General features: G+C 58.7%; 1 protein-coding gene across 1 annotated transcript; it reads left to right on the top strand.

The window, feature by feature from the left end:
* Window positions 1–10,346: 10,346 nt before the first annotated feature.
* On the top strand, window positions 10,347–13,469 carry HMX3 (H6 family homeobox 3; the record flags this gene model as incomplete). The annotated part of the gene is made up of 2 exons (XM_038758607.1): window positions 10,347–10,731; window positions 11,918–13,469. Coding segments are annotated over 2 exons (1,077 nt in total), but the record flags the coding sequence as incomplete, so codon positions are not given.
* Window positions 13,470–15,280: the final 1,811 nt, after the last annotated feature.

Below are 15,280 nucleotides of genomic sequence, written 5' to 3' on the forward strand. Positions count from 1 at the left end.
CTTTACTATAATGAAATATGAGCAAAAAAAGCCAGTTCAGCTTTGTTCTCCCCCACCCAAAAAAAATAATAATAATGGCATTTATTAAGCGCTTACTATGTGCAAAGCACTGTTCTAAGCGCTGGGGGGATACAAGGTAATCAGGTTGTCCCACGTGGGACTCACACTCTTCATCCCCATTTTACAGATGAGGGAATGAGGCACAGAGAAGTTAAGTGACTTGCCCAAAGTCACACAGCTGACAAGTGGCAGAGCCTGGATTTGAACCCACGACCTCTGCCTCCAAAGCCCGGGCTCTTTTCCACCGAGCCACGCTGCTTCTCAACGTGTAAACAGTGCAAAGAAAGAAATTATCAGTCAATTAACCAATCAGTACTATTTATTGAGATCCTAGTGCGCATAAAACACTGCACTCCCATGCTCAGGAAAATGCAATATAATTAGTAAACATGCCCCCTGTCCTCAAGGAGTTTGCATTCTAGCAGGAGAGACAGACAATAAAGTAAATTACATAAAGGAGGAAACAATAGAATATAAAGATAAATACTTAAGTGCTAAAGGAGTATGAGGACTCCGTTAATAATTAAGTGCTAACTGTGTGCAGAGCACTGTGCTAAGTGCTTGGGAAAATACAACGCAATAGAGTTGGTAGGCATATAGGAGTTTACAGTCCAGAGGGCCAGACAGACATTAAAATAAATTGGTGGCTAAGAGAAGCAGCGTGGTTTAGAGGCAAGAGCACGGGCTTGGGAATCAGAGGGCGTGGGTTCTAATCCCGGTTCTGCCACTTGTCAGCTGTGTGACTTTGAGCGAGTCACTTAACTTCTCTGTGCCTCAGTTACCTCATCTGTAAAATGGGGATTAATTAAGACTGGGAACCCCACGTAGGACAACCTGATCACCAGTGCTTGACACATAGTAAGTGCTTAACAAATGCCATCATTATGATTATTACATAAGTGCTGTGGGGCTGCGGGGGTTGGAGGGAGAGACTCAGCGCTTGAATGATGTAGAAGTGCTGAATTCACAGTTGTTGGGGATAGATGATGGGGTGGTAAGAGATTAATCAGGGATAGCCTCCTGGAAAAGGTGTTATTTCAGAAGGACCTCTTTTTAGGGGCATTTGTTACTGTTTGCCAAACAGTAAGTGCTGGGAGAGATCCATATTAATTAGGTCAGATACAGTCACCTTGAAGAGAAGGTGAGCTACGGTTTGATGAACGGGACTTTTAGGCGGAAAGGAGGAGGTGTGAAAAAGTCAGTGGCGGGAGAGATGGGAACATAACAGAGTGCATAGGTTGGCTTGAGTGGAATGAAACGTGCGAGATTGTGGGAGATTGGCTGTGCCTTTAAACCGAATGTTTCTGTTTGATGCAGACAGGAACGGCTAACCTAACTGACTGGAGGTTTTTGAGGGATGGGGAATAGTGAGCAGACTCATAAAGCCAGATAAGGATGTGTGTTACAGGTTCTTGCTCACCATTCCGGCAGATCCTGATATTGTTCCAGGACGCTGAAGCTGGGAAGTCTCCTCAATTGGTTTAAAAAAAAAAAACCCAAAAACCTTTCTTCACTTTCCTTTCTTAACTTCAGGACTGGCTCTCCTGCTGGGATTATTCACATTTAGTAAGCACCTGCTAGGACGTTTTCGCTTCCTCCACTAATAGAGATTCTGGAACTTCATTCTAGTGTGTTCCTAACAGAAGAAAAAAGGAGATATTGCTCTGAAATATTCGACGGTAGCTGAATAGCTGTAGAACGGTTTTATGTTGACAACTTGTATTTTCCAAGCGCTTAGTACAGTGCTCTGCACACAGTAAGCGCTCAATTAATGCGATTGAATGAATGAATGAATGAATTAGAATAATAATAGTAATATAGCATTTGTTAAGTGCTTACTATGTGCCAAGCACTGTTCTAAGCGCTGGGGTAGATATGGGTCCCACGTGGGGCTCACAGTCTTAATAATAATAATAATAATGGCATTTATTAAGTGCTTACTATGTGCAAAGCACTGTTCTAAGCGCTGGGGAGGATACAAGGTGATCTGGTTGTCCCACATGGGGCTCACAGTCTTCATCCCCATTTTACAGATGAGGGAACTGAGGCCCAGAAAAGTTAAGTGACTTGCCCAAAGTCACACAGTTGACAAGTGGCAGAGCTGGGATTTGAACCCATGACCTCTGACTCCCAAGCCCGGGTTCTTTCCACTGAACCACGCTGTCATTTTCCAGATGAGGTAACTGGGGCACAGAGAAGTGACTTGCCCAAGGTCACACAGCTAAGTGGCGGAACCGGGATTAGAACCCACGACCTCTGGAACGTGATCAGGTTGCCCCTCGTGGGGCTCATCCCCAGTTTACAGATGAGAGAACTGAGGCCCAGAGAAGTGAAGTGACTCGCCCGAAGCCACACAGCTGCCAGGTGGCAGAGTCGGAATTAGAACCCACGACTTCTCACTCCCCTGCTCTTTCCACTAAGCCCCGCTGCTTTCTCCATCTGCCCCTAATTCCCAGGGAGCTTTCCCGAGCCGGTCCGAAGGGGTGAAGATCTTCGGGAGCCGGGGAGAGCGGGGGAAGGACAACGAAGGGCCGGCCCCCAGAGAGGCCCCCGGCGCCCGGGACCCCGGAGATCCGAGCCCCAGGCGGAGCCGCCCTAGCGGGGGCAGGCCACAGCCGGCCGGGGGACTGGAGGTCTGGGGGGCTGGGGGGCTGGGGGCCTGGGGGTCTGGAGGTCTGGGGGCCTGGGGGTCTGGGGGTCTGGGGGTCTGGGGGTCTGGGGGTCTGGAGGTCTGGGGTTCTGGGGGTCTGGGGTTCTAGGGGTCTGGGGGGCTGGAGGTCTGGGGTTCTAGGGGGCTGGGGGGCTGGAGGTCTGGGGGTCTGGGGTTCTGGGTGTCTGGGATTCTGGGTGTCTGGGGGGCTGGAGGTCTGGGGGTCTGGGGGTCTGGAGGTCTGGGGGTCTAGGGGTATGGAGGTCTGGGGTTCTGGGGGTTTGGAGGTCTGGGGGTCTGGAGCTCTGGAGGGTCTGGGGTTCTGGGGGTCTGGAGGTCTGGGGGTCTGGAGGTCTGGGGGCTCTGGGGCTCTGGGGGTCTGCAGGTCTGGAGGTCTAGGGTTCTGGGGGTCTGGGGGTCTGGGGGTCTGCGGGTCTGGGGGTCTGGGTTCTGGGGGTCTCTAGGTCTGGGGGGCTGGAGGTCTGGGGGTTCTGGGGTTCTGGGGGTCTGGAGGTCTGGGGGGGCTGGAAGTCTGGGGGGCCTGGGGGGGTCTGGGGTTCTGGAGGTCTGGGGTTCTGGGGGTCTGGGGTTCTGGGGGTCTGGGGTCCTGGGAGGCTGGGGGGCTGGAGGTCTGGGGTTCTGGGTGTCTGGGGGGCTGGAGGTCTGGGGGTTTGCGGGTCTGGGGTTCTGGGAGTCTGGGGGTCTAGGGGTATGGAGGTCTGGGGTTCTGGAGGTCTGGAGGTCTGGGGGTCTGGAGGGTCTGGGGGTCTGGAGGTCTGGGGGTCTGGAGGTCTGGGGGGTCTGGGACTCTGGGGGTCTGGAGGTCTGGAGGTCTGGGGTTCTGGGGGTCTGGGGTTCTGGGGGTCTGCAAGTCTGGGGGTCTGGGGTTCTGGGGTTCTGGAGGTCTGGAAGTCTGGGGGTCTGGGGTTCTGGGGTTCTGGAGGTCTGGAGGCCTGGAGGTCTGGGGTTCTGGGGGTCTGGGTTCTGGGTGTCTGCGGTTCTGGGGGTCTGCGGGTCTGAGGTTATGGGGTTCTGGGTTCTGGGGGTCTGGGGTTCTGGGGTTCTGGGGGTCTGGGGGGTCTGCGGGTCTGGGGGTCTGGAGGTCTGCGTCTCGCCCAGCCCCGCAGCGCTGCCCAAGAGGAAGCTGCACTAACAATCCCGATGATGATGATGATGATGATGACGACGATATTTGATGATCCCGGGACTCGTTCATGAGCGGCGCGATGGCGCTCGTTGAGCGCTCCCTGTGTGTGTGTGCTCAGCCCTGTTGTAAGCGTTGGGGTAGATGGGCGTTGGATGGGGCGGGAGGCGGGAGGCAGGCCCGGGCCCACGCGGGGCCTCCTCACCGCCTTCGGCCCCGTTTGGCCGCGGAGGTCACGGAGACCCAGAGAAGAGAAGCAGCGGGGCTCAGCGGAAAGAGCTCGGGCTTTGGAGTCCGAGGTCATGGGTTCAAATCTCGCCTCTTCCAATTGTCAGCTGTGTGACTTTGGGCAAGTCACTTCACTTCTCTGGGCCTCAGTTCCCTCATCTGTAAAATGGGGATGGAGACTGGGAGCCCCCCGTGGGACAACCCGATCACCTTGTAACCTCCCCAGCGCTTAGAACAGTGCTTTGCACATAGTAAGCGCTCAATAAATGCCATTATTATTATTATAATTATTTGCCCAAGGCCGCACAGCAGACGACTGTGCCGAGGGCCCCGGCGGCCCTGCCTCCGCTGCGGGGCCACTGCGGGGACCGATGAGAAACCAATGAGGGGCCACTACGGGGCCACTGCAGGCGCGCTGCGGGGCCACTGCTGGGACAATGCGGGGCCTCTGACAGACCGCTGTGGGACCACTGAGGGACCCTGTGGGGCTACTGGGCCACTGCGAGGCCAATGAGCCCCCAGACTGAACCCCCTCCTTTCTCTCCCCCTCCTCCCTCTCCCCCTCCTCCCTCTCCCCCTCCTCCCTCTCCCCCTCCTCCCCCTCCCCATCCCCCCCGCCTTACCTCCTTCCCCTCCCCACAGCACCTGTATATATGTATATATGTTTGTACGGATTTATTACTCTACTTATTTATTTTATTTGTACACATTTATTCTATTTATTTTATTTTGTTCATATGTTTTGTTTTGTTCTCTGTCTCCCCCTTCTAGACTGTGAGCCCGCTGTTGGGTAGGGACCATCTCTATATGTTGCCAACTTGGACTTCCCAAGCGCTTCCTCCCAGACTGAGCCCCCTCCTTCCTCTCCTCCCCCTCCCCACAGCACCTGTATATATGTATAGATGTTTGTACGGATTTATTACTCTATTTATTTTATTTGTACATATTTATTCTATTTATTTTATTTTGTTAATATAGTTTGTATTGTTCTCTGTCTCCCCCTTCTAGACTGTGAGCCCGCTGTTGGGGAGGGACCGTCTCTACATGTTGCCGACTTGGACTTCCCAAGCGCTTAGTACAGCGCTCTGCACACAGTAAGCGCTCAAGAAATACGATTGAATGAATGAGGGGTCACTGCGGGGCCCCCCGCGGGAGGAGTGCGGTGCCCCCGCTCCTCGGGCCCAACGCTTCCCGCCCCGCCCAGCCACTTCTGAGGCCCAGTTGTTGTCTCCTCCCCCGGGCTGTGTCTGTCCCTGGCAGTGCCCCCAAGACCTCCGCCCCCCGGGCCTCCCCGCACCTGTCGGTGTGTGTCGATGTGCGAATGTGTCGGTGTCAGTGCCTGGGCGTGTGCCTAAGGGAATGTGCGTGACTATTTGTGTGAACATGTGTGATGTACATGTGTGAATGCAGCTTGGCCTAGCGATGATGATGACTGTGGCATTTGTTAGGCTTCTTGTGCCATGCGTTGTTCTAAGCACTGGGGTGGATACAAGGTAATCAGGTTGTCCCGCATGGGGCTCACAGTCTGACTCCCCATTTTAACTGAGGTAACTGAGACACAGAGAAGTTAAGTGACTTGCCCAAAGTCATTCATTCATTCATTCAATCGTATTTATTGAGCACTTACTGTGTGCAGAGAACTGTATTCATTCAATCGTATTTATTGAGCACTTACTGTGTGCAGAGCACTGCACTAAGCGCTTGGGAAGTACACGTTGGCAACATATAGAGACGGTCCCTACCCAACCACGGGCTCACAGTCTAGAAGTCACGCATCTGGTAAGTGGTGGAGCAGGATTAGAACCCACGACCTCTAACTCCCAAGCCCGGCTCTTTCCACTAAGCCCCGCTGCTACTCGGTGCTTCTCGGTGCTTCCCTGTGCTCTTCTGGTGGATAGAGAACAGACCTGGGTGTCAGAAGGAACTGGATTCTTTTCCCGGCTCTGCCACTTGTCTGCTGCGTGACCTTGGACAAGTCACTTGACTTCTCGGTGCCTCTGCTACCTCATCTGTAAATCGGGGATTAAGACTGTGAGCCCCATGTGGGTCAGGGACTGGATCCAACTTGATTATCTTGTACCTACCTGCCTGGCACGTAGCGAGCGCTTAACAGATGCCGTTTTAAAAATGCGCTTGGATGAGTGCGTGAGTGGGAGAGAGGGAAAAAGTGAGTGTGTGCGAGTGGCGATCGGAGTGGAGAAGGAGCTGGTGGGCTGACACCTCCCGGGGTCTGACAGGTCCTGGGGCCGGCCTTGCCCACGGCAGCCCCCACGGGCGCTTACTAAGTAGGTTTGCAGCTAGTTGGCCGCCCTTCTCTGGGTCGGGTCACCGCGGGCTGTGGAAATCCATAGGCCCCGTGCCGGGCTGAACAAGGCCGTGCCAAGGCCCCCGGGCCCGGGCCCGCCCCACCCCAAGGCGTGGGGGGGGGGGGGGGGATAGAGAGGGCAGAGTACTGAGAAGCAGCGTGGCTCAGTGGAAAGAGCAAAGGCTTCGGCGTCAGAGGTCATGGGTTCAAATCCCGGCTCTGCCAATTGTCAGCTGTGTGACTTTGGGCACTTCACTTCTCTGTGCCTCGGTTACCTCATCTGTGGGGATTAAGACTGTGAGCTCCCCCGTGGGACAACCTGATCACCTTGTAACCTCCCCAGCGCTCGGAACAGTGCTTTCTCCCCCTTCTAGACTGTGAGCCCACTGTTGGGTAGGGACCGTCTCTATATGTTGCCAACTTGTACTTCCCAAGCGCTTGGTACAGTGCTCTGCACACAATAAGCGCTCAATAAATACGATTGAATGAATGAATGTTCTGCACATAGTAAGCGCTTTTTAAATACCATCATCATTTCCAAGCGCTTAGTACAGTGTTCTGCACACAGTAAGCGCTCAATAAATACGATTGAATGAATGAATGTTTTGCACATAGTAAGCGCTTTTTAAATACCATCATCATTTCCAAGCGCTTAGTACAGTGTTCAGCCTTCCCAGACTGAGCCCCTTCCTTCCTCTCCCCCTCGCCCCTCTCCATCCCCCCTTCTTACCTCCTTCCCTTCTCCGCAGCACCTGTATATATGTATATATGTTTGTACATATTTATTACTCTATTTATTTATTTATTTTACTTGTACATATCTATTCTATTTATTTTATTTTGTTAGTATGTTTGGTTTTGTTCTCTGCCTCCCCCTTTTAGACTGTGAGCCCACTGTTGGGTAGGGACTGTCTCTATATGTTGCCAATTTGTACTTCCCAACCGCTTAGTACAGTGCTCTGCACATAGTAAGCGCTCAATAAATACGATTGATGATGATGATGATGATGCATACAGTAAGAGCTCGATAAATACGACTGAGTGAATGGCAGCCCCAGCATCCAGGCAGCCCCGGGTGGACTGAGGATGAGCGCGCTGCTCCAGGGATAATACCATTTCCTCCACGAGTGTGGGGGCTGAGACCGAGTGACTTCCCAGATTCGCAGCAATTCCCGGCCCCTCCTTCCCGACATTTAGCCCGGGGACCTGGGGCGGGATACTCCCAGGAGAGCAAAGCCGGAGAGCAGGGGCGCTGGGGAGAAAAAGCTCCTCGTTTCCACCGGCCTCCTCACCCACTTAAGCTCGGCTGCAGTTTTCTGCAAACTTTGCATCTCTACGTCGAAGATTTCGTGCCTTTCTAGGAGCAGATGCACGGATCTTTTCGGGGGCGTCAGTGGGTGGGTGCGAGTGTGCCCACTCAGACTGATGTGTTCCTTCCCCTTCTTCTCTCTCTGTGTGTGTGTGTGTGTGTGTGTGTCTTTCTTGCTGTCGCTCTCTCCCTCTTTTTCCCCCCAGTTTTGAGCAGGCGAGGGGATGGGCAGGCTCCCTCCCGCTCCACACCCGGCCTGGCACAGCAGTGCTCCCGAAAGGGCCCGGCCCCGGCCTCTCCCATCCCCACAATGTCATATCGCCGTCTTGCACGTCATCCCCCGGGCCTGGAATGCCCTCCCTCTGCCCATCCGCCAAACTAGCTCTCTTCCTCCCTTCAAGGCCCTGCTGAGAGCTCACCTCCTCCAGGAGGCCTTCCCAGACTGAGCCCCTTCCCTCCTCTCCCCCTCGTCCCCCTCTCCATCCCCCCATCTTACCTCCTTCCCTTCCCCACAGCACCTGTATATATGTATATATGGTTGTACATATTTATTACTCTATTTATTTATTTATTTATTTATTTTACTTGTACATTTCTATCCTATTTATTTTATTTTGTTGGTATGTTTGGTTCTGTTCTCTGTCTCCGCCTTTTAGACTGTGAGCCCACTGTTGGGTAGGGACTGTCTCTATGTGTTGCCAATTTGTACTTCCCAAGCGCTTAGTACAGTGCTCTGCACATAGTAAGCGCTCAATAAATACGATTGATTGATTGATTGATTGATTGATTGCAGGCCCAGGCAGCCCCGTGGGGGGGAGAGGGAACACGGAAAGGAGGAGGAGGAGGAGCCCGCTGTTGGGTAGGGACTGTCTCTATGTGTACCTCCCAAGCGCTTAGTACAGTGATCTGCACACAGTAAGCGCTCAATAAATACGATTGATTGATTGATTGATTGAGGAGGGGGTGAAGGGTCCCAGGCAGCGGGGCGGGGGTCCCAGAGGGTGGTGAGAAAGGTGGGGAGAGGGGGAAGAGGCGTGCCAAGGTGGCCTTGGTCCCATGGCAGTGGCCCTGCCCGCCGCGCCGGGCTCCTCCCCTTGGCCGGGGACCCTCTCCGGAGTTTCCCGGCGGCCGACAACTTGCGGACCGTTTCCCGGCGGCGGCTCCTGTCCCCAAACGGCAGATTGAGCGGCCCGGGGGCTGGATGCCCCCCACCCCGCCCCCCGCGCCCCCTTTTCCAGCCGTTCAGAAAGGAGGGGCGGCCGTCGGCGGAGCGCTCACGGGCCGCTAACGCCTTTCAGCGCCCGTAATGAGGCCAAACGAGGCGGCGCTTTAAGGAGGCGCCTGGCGAAAGTTGAGCCGCCGTTGTTCACTTGGCAGAGCCGGGCTGAGCGAAGGACCCCCGGGGGGAGAGGCGGGCACCGGGAGGCGGGGGAGGGCGCGGGGGTCAGTCCGGGGGTCGGGCCCCGCCGTGCGGGTGGCTCCCGGGCTCCCGGCCGGCCGCCGGCTCCTCCCGCCGGTCTCTTCATCCCTGTGAGCCCGCTGTTGGGTAGGAACCGTCTCTCTATGTTGCCAACTTGGACTTCCCAAGCGCTTAGTATGGTGTTCTTCATACAGTAAGCGCTCAATAAATACGATTGATTGATTGATTGATTGATTGACTGATTGCAGGCCTGGGGCACGGAAGGGGCGGCCCGCCCGGCGCGGGGAGGGCGGGCGGCGGGGGAGAGGGGCCGGGCCAAGGGAGGGACAACGGGAAGAACGGCAGTCCCGGCGGCTCTCTTCACACACACCTCTCACACACACACACACACACACACACACAGACACACACACAGACACACAGACACCCGGCCGGCCGCCCCCCGGGCCGGGCAGGGGGACCCTCGGGGAGCCGTTGCGGCCCCCACGACAGGCGGGCCCCGCGGGCCGCTCCCCGCGCCTCCGCCCGGGGCCGGGGCCGGGGCGGGGCGGGGCGGGGCGGGGCGGGGCGGCTCCGCTCGGCCCATTTGCTTCTCCTTCTCCGGGCGCCCGGTCGCCGCCCCCCTCCGTCCCCGTCCCCCCTCCCTCCCCCCTCCTCCCTTTCCCGCCCCCTCCCTCCCCCCCCTCCCCCCCCCCCCCCCATTTACCTCTCTGACATTTTGATTTCATCATTAGCATCAGGCGCCGGATTGACGCAGCCCGGCGGACCCGGGACTCGTCCTGCCGCCGCCGCCGCCGCCTCCGCCGCCGCCTCCGATCGTCTGCCCGGCCCGCGGACCCCCCGCTCAGCCCCCCGCCATCGGCCCCCCGGTCCCCCGGCCCCCCGGCTCCCCTCCATCCCCAGCGCCCCCCATGAGCCCCCGCCCCGCTGCCTTTGCTCCGCCGCCTCCGCCTCCCGCGGCACTTTGCGCCCCGGTGAGGAGTTGGTTGATGGTCTGAGCGGCCGCCGCCTGCCGCCCTCGGCCGCCTCCCGGCCTCCCTCCCTCCCTCCCTCCCTCCCTCCGTCCCTCCCTCCCGCCTCCCTCTCCGCTCCTCTCGGCTCCGGTCCGGCCCGGGGCAGCCGGGGGAGCAGGGCAGGATGCCCGGGCCGGGGCACGACCCGGCCGCCAACGGCAGCGGCTCGCAGCCCCCTCCGGCCCCGACTCCCCCGGCCCCGGCCCCGCTTCCTCCGGCCCCGGCCCCGGCCCCGGCCGCGGCCCCTCCGCCCTCGGACCCTCCCCCGCCGCCTCCCCCTCCCCCTCCCAAGGACTCGCCCTTCTCCATCAAGAACCTGCTCAATGGAGACCGGCCCCGGCCGCCCCCGAAGCACCAGCCTCCTCCGTCCCGGACTCTGTTGGGCCCGGTCCCGGGCCCGGCCTCGGCCTCGGCCGCCAAGGGCGTCCTGGAGGCGGGCGCCGCGGGCTTCGCGCTGTCGCAGGTGGGAGAGCTGACTTTTCCGCGCTTTGAGATCCCGGCGCAGAGGTTTGCGCTGCCCGCGCACTACCTGGAGCGGTCTCCGGCCTGGTGGTACCCCTACACCCTGACACCCGCGGGGGGACACCTGCCCCGGACAGACGGTACTGACACCCCCCGATGCCCTCCCGATGCCCTGCCCTGCCTTTCCCCGGCCCTCACCCCGACGAGGCCTTGCCGCTCCATCCCCTCTTCTCGGCCTCTCCACCTGCCCCCGGTTGGCCCCTCATCCCTCCTCCTCCTTCTCCTCCTCCTCTTCCCCCAATCCAAGAATTGGGAAGGGGCGGGGGAAGAAGAGGCCGCGCCGGAGCCCGGCAGGGAGTTTTCCCCCCCGCCGGCCCCCGAAGCTTCTCCCGGAGCCTGTCGAAGTCCTTCCTCCTCCGGACTGGGAGAGAGGCCGGGACACCTGGCTCTGCGGGCCCCAAGGGAAGGGAGGATGGGGACACGGGGGCGACGAGAGCAGAGTCCCACTCCAACCAGGGCGACGGGGGGCTCGGGCTCTCTGGATCTTCGACCTCACTAAAAGGTGACTCTGTGTGTGTATGTGTGTGTGTGTGTCTGTGGTTCGTGTTTGGGTGTGTGCTTCCTCTGCTTCGTGTGGGTTTCCATGCGTGTGCGTCTGTGTGCCTGCTCTGGTTGTTTGTCTCATGTTCTGCGTGCTCTCTGCGCGTATCCGCTGTGTATTCGTGGGTACGCTCGGGGTGTGTGATGTGTGTGTGTGCCTGTGCTTCGTGTTTGGGTGTGTGCTTCGTCTGCTTTGTGTGGGGTTTTATGCGTGTACGTCTGTGTGCCTGCTCTGGTTGTTTGTCTCATGTTCTGCGTGCTCTCTGCGCGTATCCGCTGTGTATTCGTGGGTACGCTCGGGGTGTGTGATGTGTGTGTGTGCCTGTGCTTCGTGTTGCTTTGTGTGGGTTTTTGTGCGTGTGCGTCTGTGTGCCTGTGCTTCGTGTTGCTTTGTGTGGGTTTTTGTGCGTGTGCGTCTGTGTGCCTGCTCTGGTTGTTTGTCTCATGTTCTGGGTGCTCTCTGCGCGTATCCGCTGTGTATTCGTGGGTACGCTCGGGGTGTGTGATGTGTGTGTGTGCCTGTGCTTCGTGTTGCTTTGTGTGGGTTTTTGTGTGTGTGCGTCTGTGTGCCTGCTCTGGTTGTTTGTCTCATTTTCTGGATGCTCTCTGCGCGTATCCGCTGTGTATTCGTGGGAACGCTCGGTGTGTGTCTGTGGGTCTGCCCGGTGTGCGTTGGTGGGTATGGCCGGGGTGCTTGGGTGCGTGTGTCTTGTGTCCCCCCCGCAGCGGTGGCGGTGGCGGCCTCGGCCTCGGCCCCGGCGGACAAGTCCCTGCGGAGAGACTCGTCCCCGGCCTCGGGCACGGACAGGGACTCCCCGGAGCCCCGGGCCGGGCGGGAGCCGGACCCCAAGGAGCGGGACTCCACCAGCCCGGACGAGATCGTCCTGGAAGAGAGCGACTCGGAGGAGGGCAAGAGGGACGAGGCGGGCCCGCGGGGGGCGGCGGGCCCCCCGGGCCCCGACGACTGGAAGAAGCGGCCCGACAGCCCCGAGGAGAAGAAGCCCTGCCGCAAGAAGAAGACGCGCACCGTGTTCTCCCGCAGCCAGGTGTTCCAGCTGGAGTCCACCTTCGACCTGAAGCGCTACCTGAGCAGCTCGGAGCGGGCCGGCCTGGCCGCCTCCCTGCACCTCACCGAGACGCAGGTGAAGATCTGGTTCCAGAACCGCCGCAACAAGTGGAAGCGGCAGCTGGCGGCCGAGCTGGAGGCGGCCAACCTCAGCCACGCCGCGGCCCAGCGCATCGTCCGGGTGCCCATCCTCTACCACGAGAACACGGCGGGGGACGGGGCCGCCACCGCCGCCGCCGCCCCGGGCCCCGGGCCCCCCGTGCCCGTCAGCCAGCCGCTGCTCACCTTCCCTCACCCCGTCTACTACTCGCACCCGGTGGTCACCTCCGTGCCCCTGCTGCGGCCGGTCTGAGAGCGGGGCGGGGCGGACGCGGCCAGCCCGGGGGAGCAGGGCTATGTATTGGCCGCCCCTTCCCGTGCCCTTCGACCCCGCGCTGGGGAGAGGGGCGGGCGAAGCTGGGGGAGGCGAGGTTGCGAGCCGCCGGGAAGGACGAGAAAAGCCCCCTTCAGCCGTCCGAGGACGAAACCTTTTGTAAAAAAAGCCACCCCATCTGAATGCGCTGAGCTGCGTGCTTTGGTTTATTTTTATAGGAAAAAAAACAGACCCCACCGTTTGCCTCTTGTCGATTGAGGATTTGCCAGGTGCAGAGACTTGGGGGAGAGGGGAAGGGGCGGGGGGCTCGGGCCGGTTTTCCTTCCCCACTCGCGAACCCCGAAGGTGTCCGCCTTCTCCTCGCGAAGGCTCCGCCGATCCCGCTTCCCCGCCCCGATCCGCATCCCCGTCCCGCCCGGTACCCGGCCGGGAGCCGGGATGGACGGAAAAACCCAACGGACCGTCCCCCTTCCCTCCCCACACGACCAGGCCCCGAAGAGCCGGATCGAGCGCTCTTATTTATTGCCAACCTTTGATTCAGGGGCTCTGGGTGGCCTGTGAATGATTATGATCGTTATGGTTACGATGATTTCCTCTTTTAAAGGAGATTTCGATACGAAAAGCCGTACCTTTTTACCTTTTTTTGTAAAGTAACCGTTGTACTTTTGAACTGTGCAATATCGTAGGAACTTTATGAAAGCACCGCTGCTTCCGAGAGCGAGGGGAGGCCAAATCCAGGTAGAGTTGCGATCGTTCATGTAGCAAAAGGCAAGGGGAAGAAGATTTTTTTCAAAGCATTTAGTCCTGAAGAGAGAGGGAGAGACGAGGAAGGAAGGACGGAGGGAGGGAAGGAAGGAAGGAAGGAAGGAAGGAAGGAAGGAAGGAAGGAAGGAAGGAAGGAAGGAAGGAAGGAAGGAAGGAAGGAAGGAAGGAAGGAAGGAAGGAAGGAAGGAAGGAAGGAAGGAAGGAAAAAAGGAAGGAAGGAAAAGAAAGAAAGATTCGGTGTCTCGGAGCGCTTTAAGTGAAGGACAATCAGTTTAGGAAACATTTAACTTATTTGATAACTGTATAGTTTTCTTGTAAAGTTCGCCCTAGCCCCGCAGGGCTCGGGAGATCCTGCATTTATCCGTGTCTCTGTCGGCTCCACCTGTTGTTGACGGTGATTTCCCGTGGCCTCCCTAGGGTCTCCTCCGCCTCTGCCCCGGGTTTCGCCCCTTTTTAAGAAAAAGGAAAAAAAAAGAAAGTCAAATATTGTTACCCTGAAATGTCCGTGAGATTGAAATAATAAAAAAAAGCGAAGCGTTGGAGCTCAGTGGCTGTGTGACTTTGGAGAGTGGCCCAAACGGGTGGCCCACGGCGACTGTGGGCCATGCTGAGCAGGGGGCTCTGCCCTTGTTGCCAGTAGGGTTTGGGGAGGGGGCAGCTCGGGGGAGAGAGAGAGAGAGAGAGTGCTTCTGCAATCGGGTCTAGGCTGACCGCTGCGGATGTCCTCTTCTGTCCACGAGTCCTCCCTCGGGGGCCACCCTCTGCTCCGAGTCTCCCCCGTGGTCTCCTCCCCCTTCTCTGGCCTAAGGGGAGGAGTGGCGGCTTGCCGGACGAAGAAGTGTGTGTGAGGGGGGTGTTCGCCTCGAAATCCCGCAAGGCAGAGAGTCGGAGCCCACTTGTCCTTGGTCGAGAGAATGCGGGAAGGGTTGGAGCCGGGATTCCGGGCTGCCGGAGAAGCGCACCGCTCCCGGAGAGACCATCCCAAGAGATTCCGTTCACTTCGGGCTAGGTAGGCCTTGGGGCGCCCCTGGTACCCTGGGTATGGCGGGTGGGGGACGTGGAGAGAACAGGAAGGGTAGAAGACGCCCCGGATTCAGCTCTAGCGAGACGATGAACGAGGGTCCGCTGAGGGTCGCTGGGCCCGGGAGAAATCGAAAATTATTCAGGGTCGGTGTGGTGTTTGGCCTCTTCCCTCCCCCGGTCCCCCGGACCCCTCGGGTTTCTCCTACGTCCCCGGGAACCTAGTGGAAAACCCAAGAAACGGAGGCCCGGGCTCTCGGCCCCAAGCCAGGCCTCGCCAGCTGGTTGCAGGTGGGTCCCGGCTTCGCATTAAAAAAGGGGGGCAGTTGTCCGTTCGCTGCTGTCCCCGCTTGCAGCCGCCCCTTCCAGCCAGACCCGTCCGGGCCCTAGAGGTTTTCTCGTGGCCCTTTGACTCGCTGGGCTCCCTCCTTGGGTCGGAGGGAGGTTCCGGAGCTGGGACGAGGTGGGGGTGGGAATGAGGAGGGGGGGACGAGGTGGAAGAGGGGGAGGTGGGCAGGCCGCTTCCCGGGCTCCCCGGGAGACGGTGCCACCGCGACCAGTTGGGTCTGTTGGTCCAACCCGTCCAGCGCGGGTCCTCCTGAAATCGTCCGTCCCGCTCCCTCTTGGAGCGCAAAAGAAAGCGGGTGGCTGGAGACAGCAGGCCCGAGCCGTGGGCGAGCCAGGCCTGGAGCTGGGAGCCCGTTGGGGGGCTCCCAGTGTCTTTCTGCGGCCTGTTTGAAGAGGGCAGGCTGCTGGCCCCGCGTGGGGTGGGAGGGGGAGGAAGAAGAGGAGGAGGGGGGTGAGCCCAGGAGCACGGCAGTTTGCTCTTTTTAAGCTCTTACGCTTTGCTAGTTCTACTAACTCG

The sequence above is a fragment of the Tachyglossus aculeatus genome, chromosome 16 (genome assembly GCF_015852505.1).
Source record: "Tachyglossus aculeatus isolate mTacAcu1 chromosome 16, mTacAcu1.pri, whole genome shotgun sequence".
Taxonomy (NCBI): domain Eukaryota; kingdom Metazoa; phylum Chordata; class Mammalia; order Monotremata; family Tachyglossidae; genus Tachyglossus; species Tachyglossus aculeatus.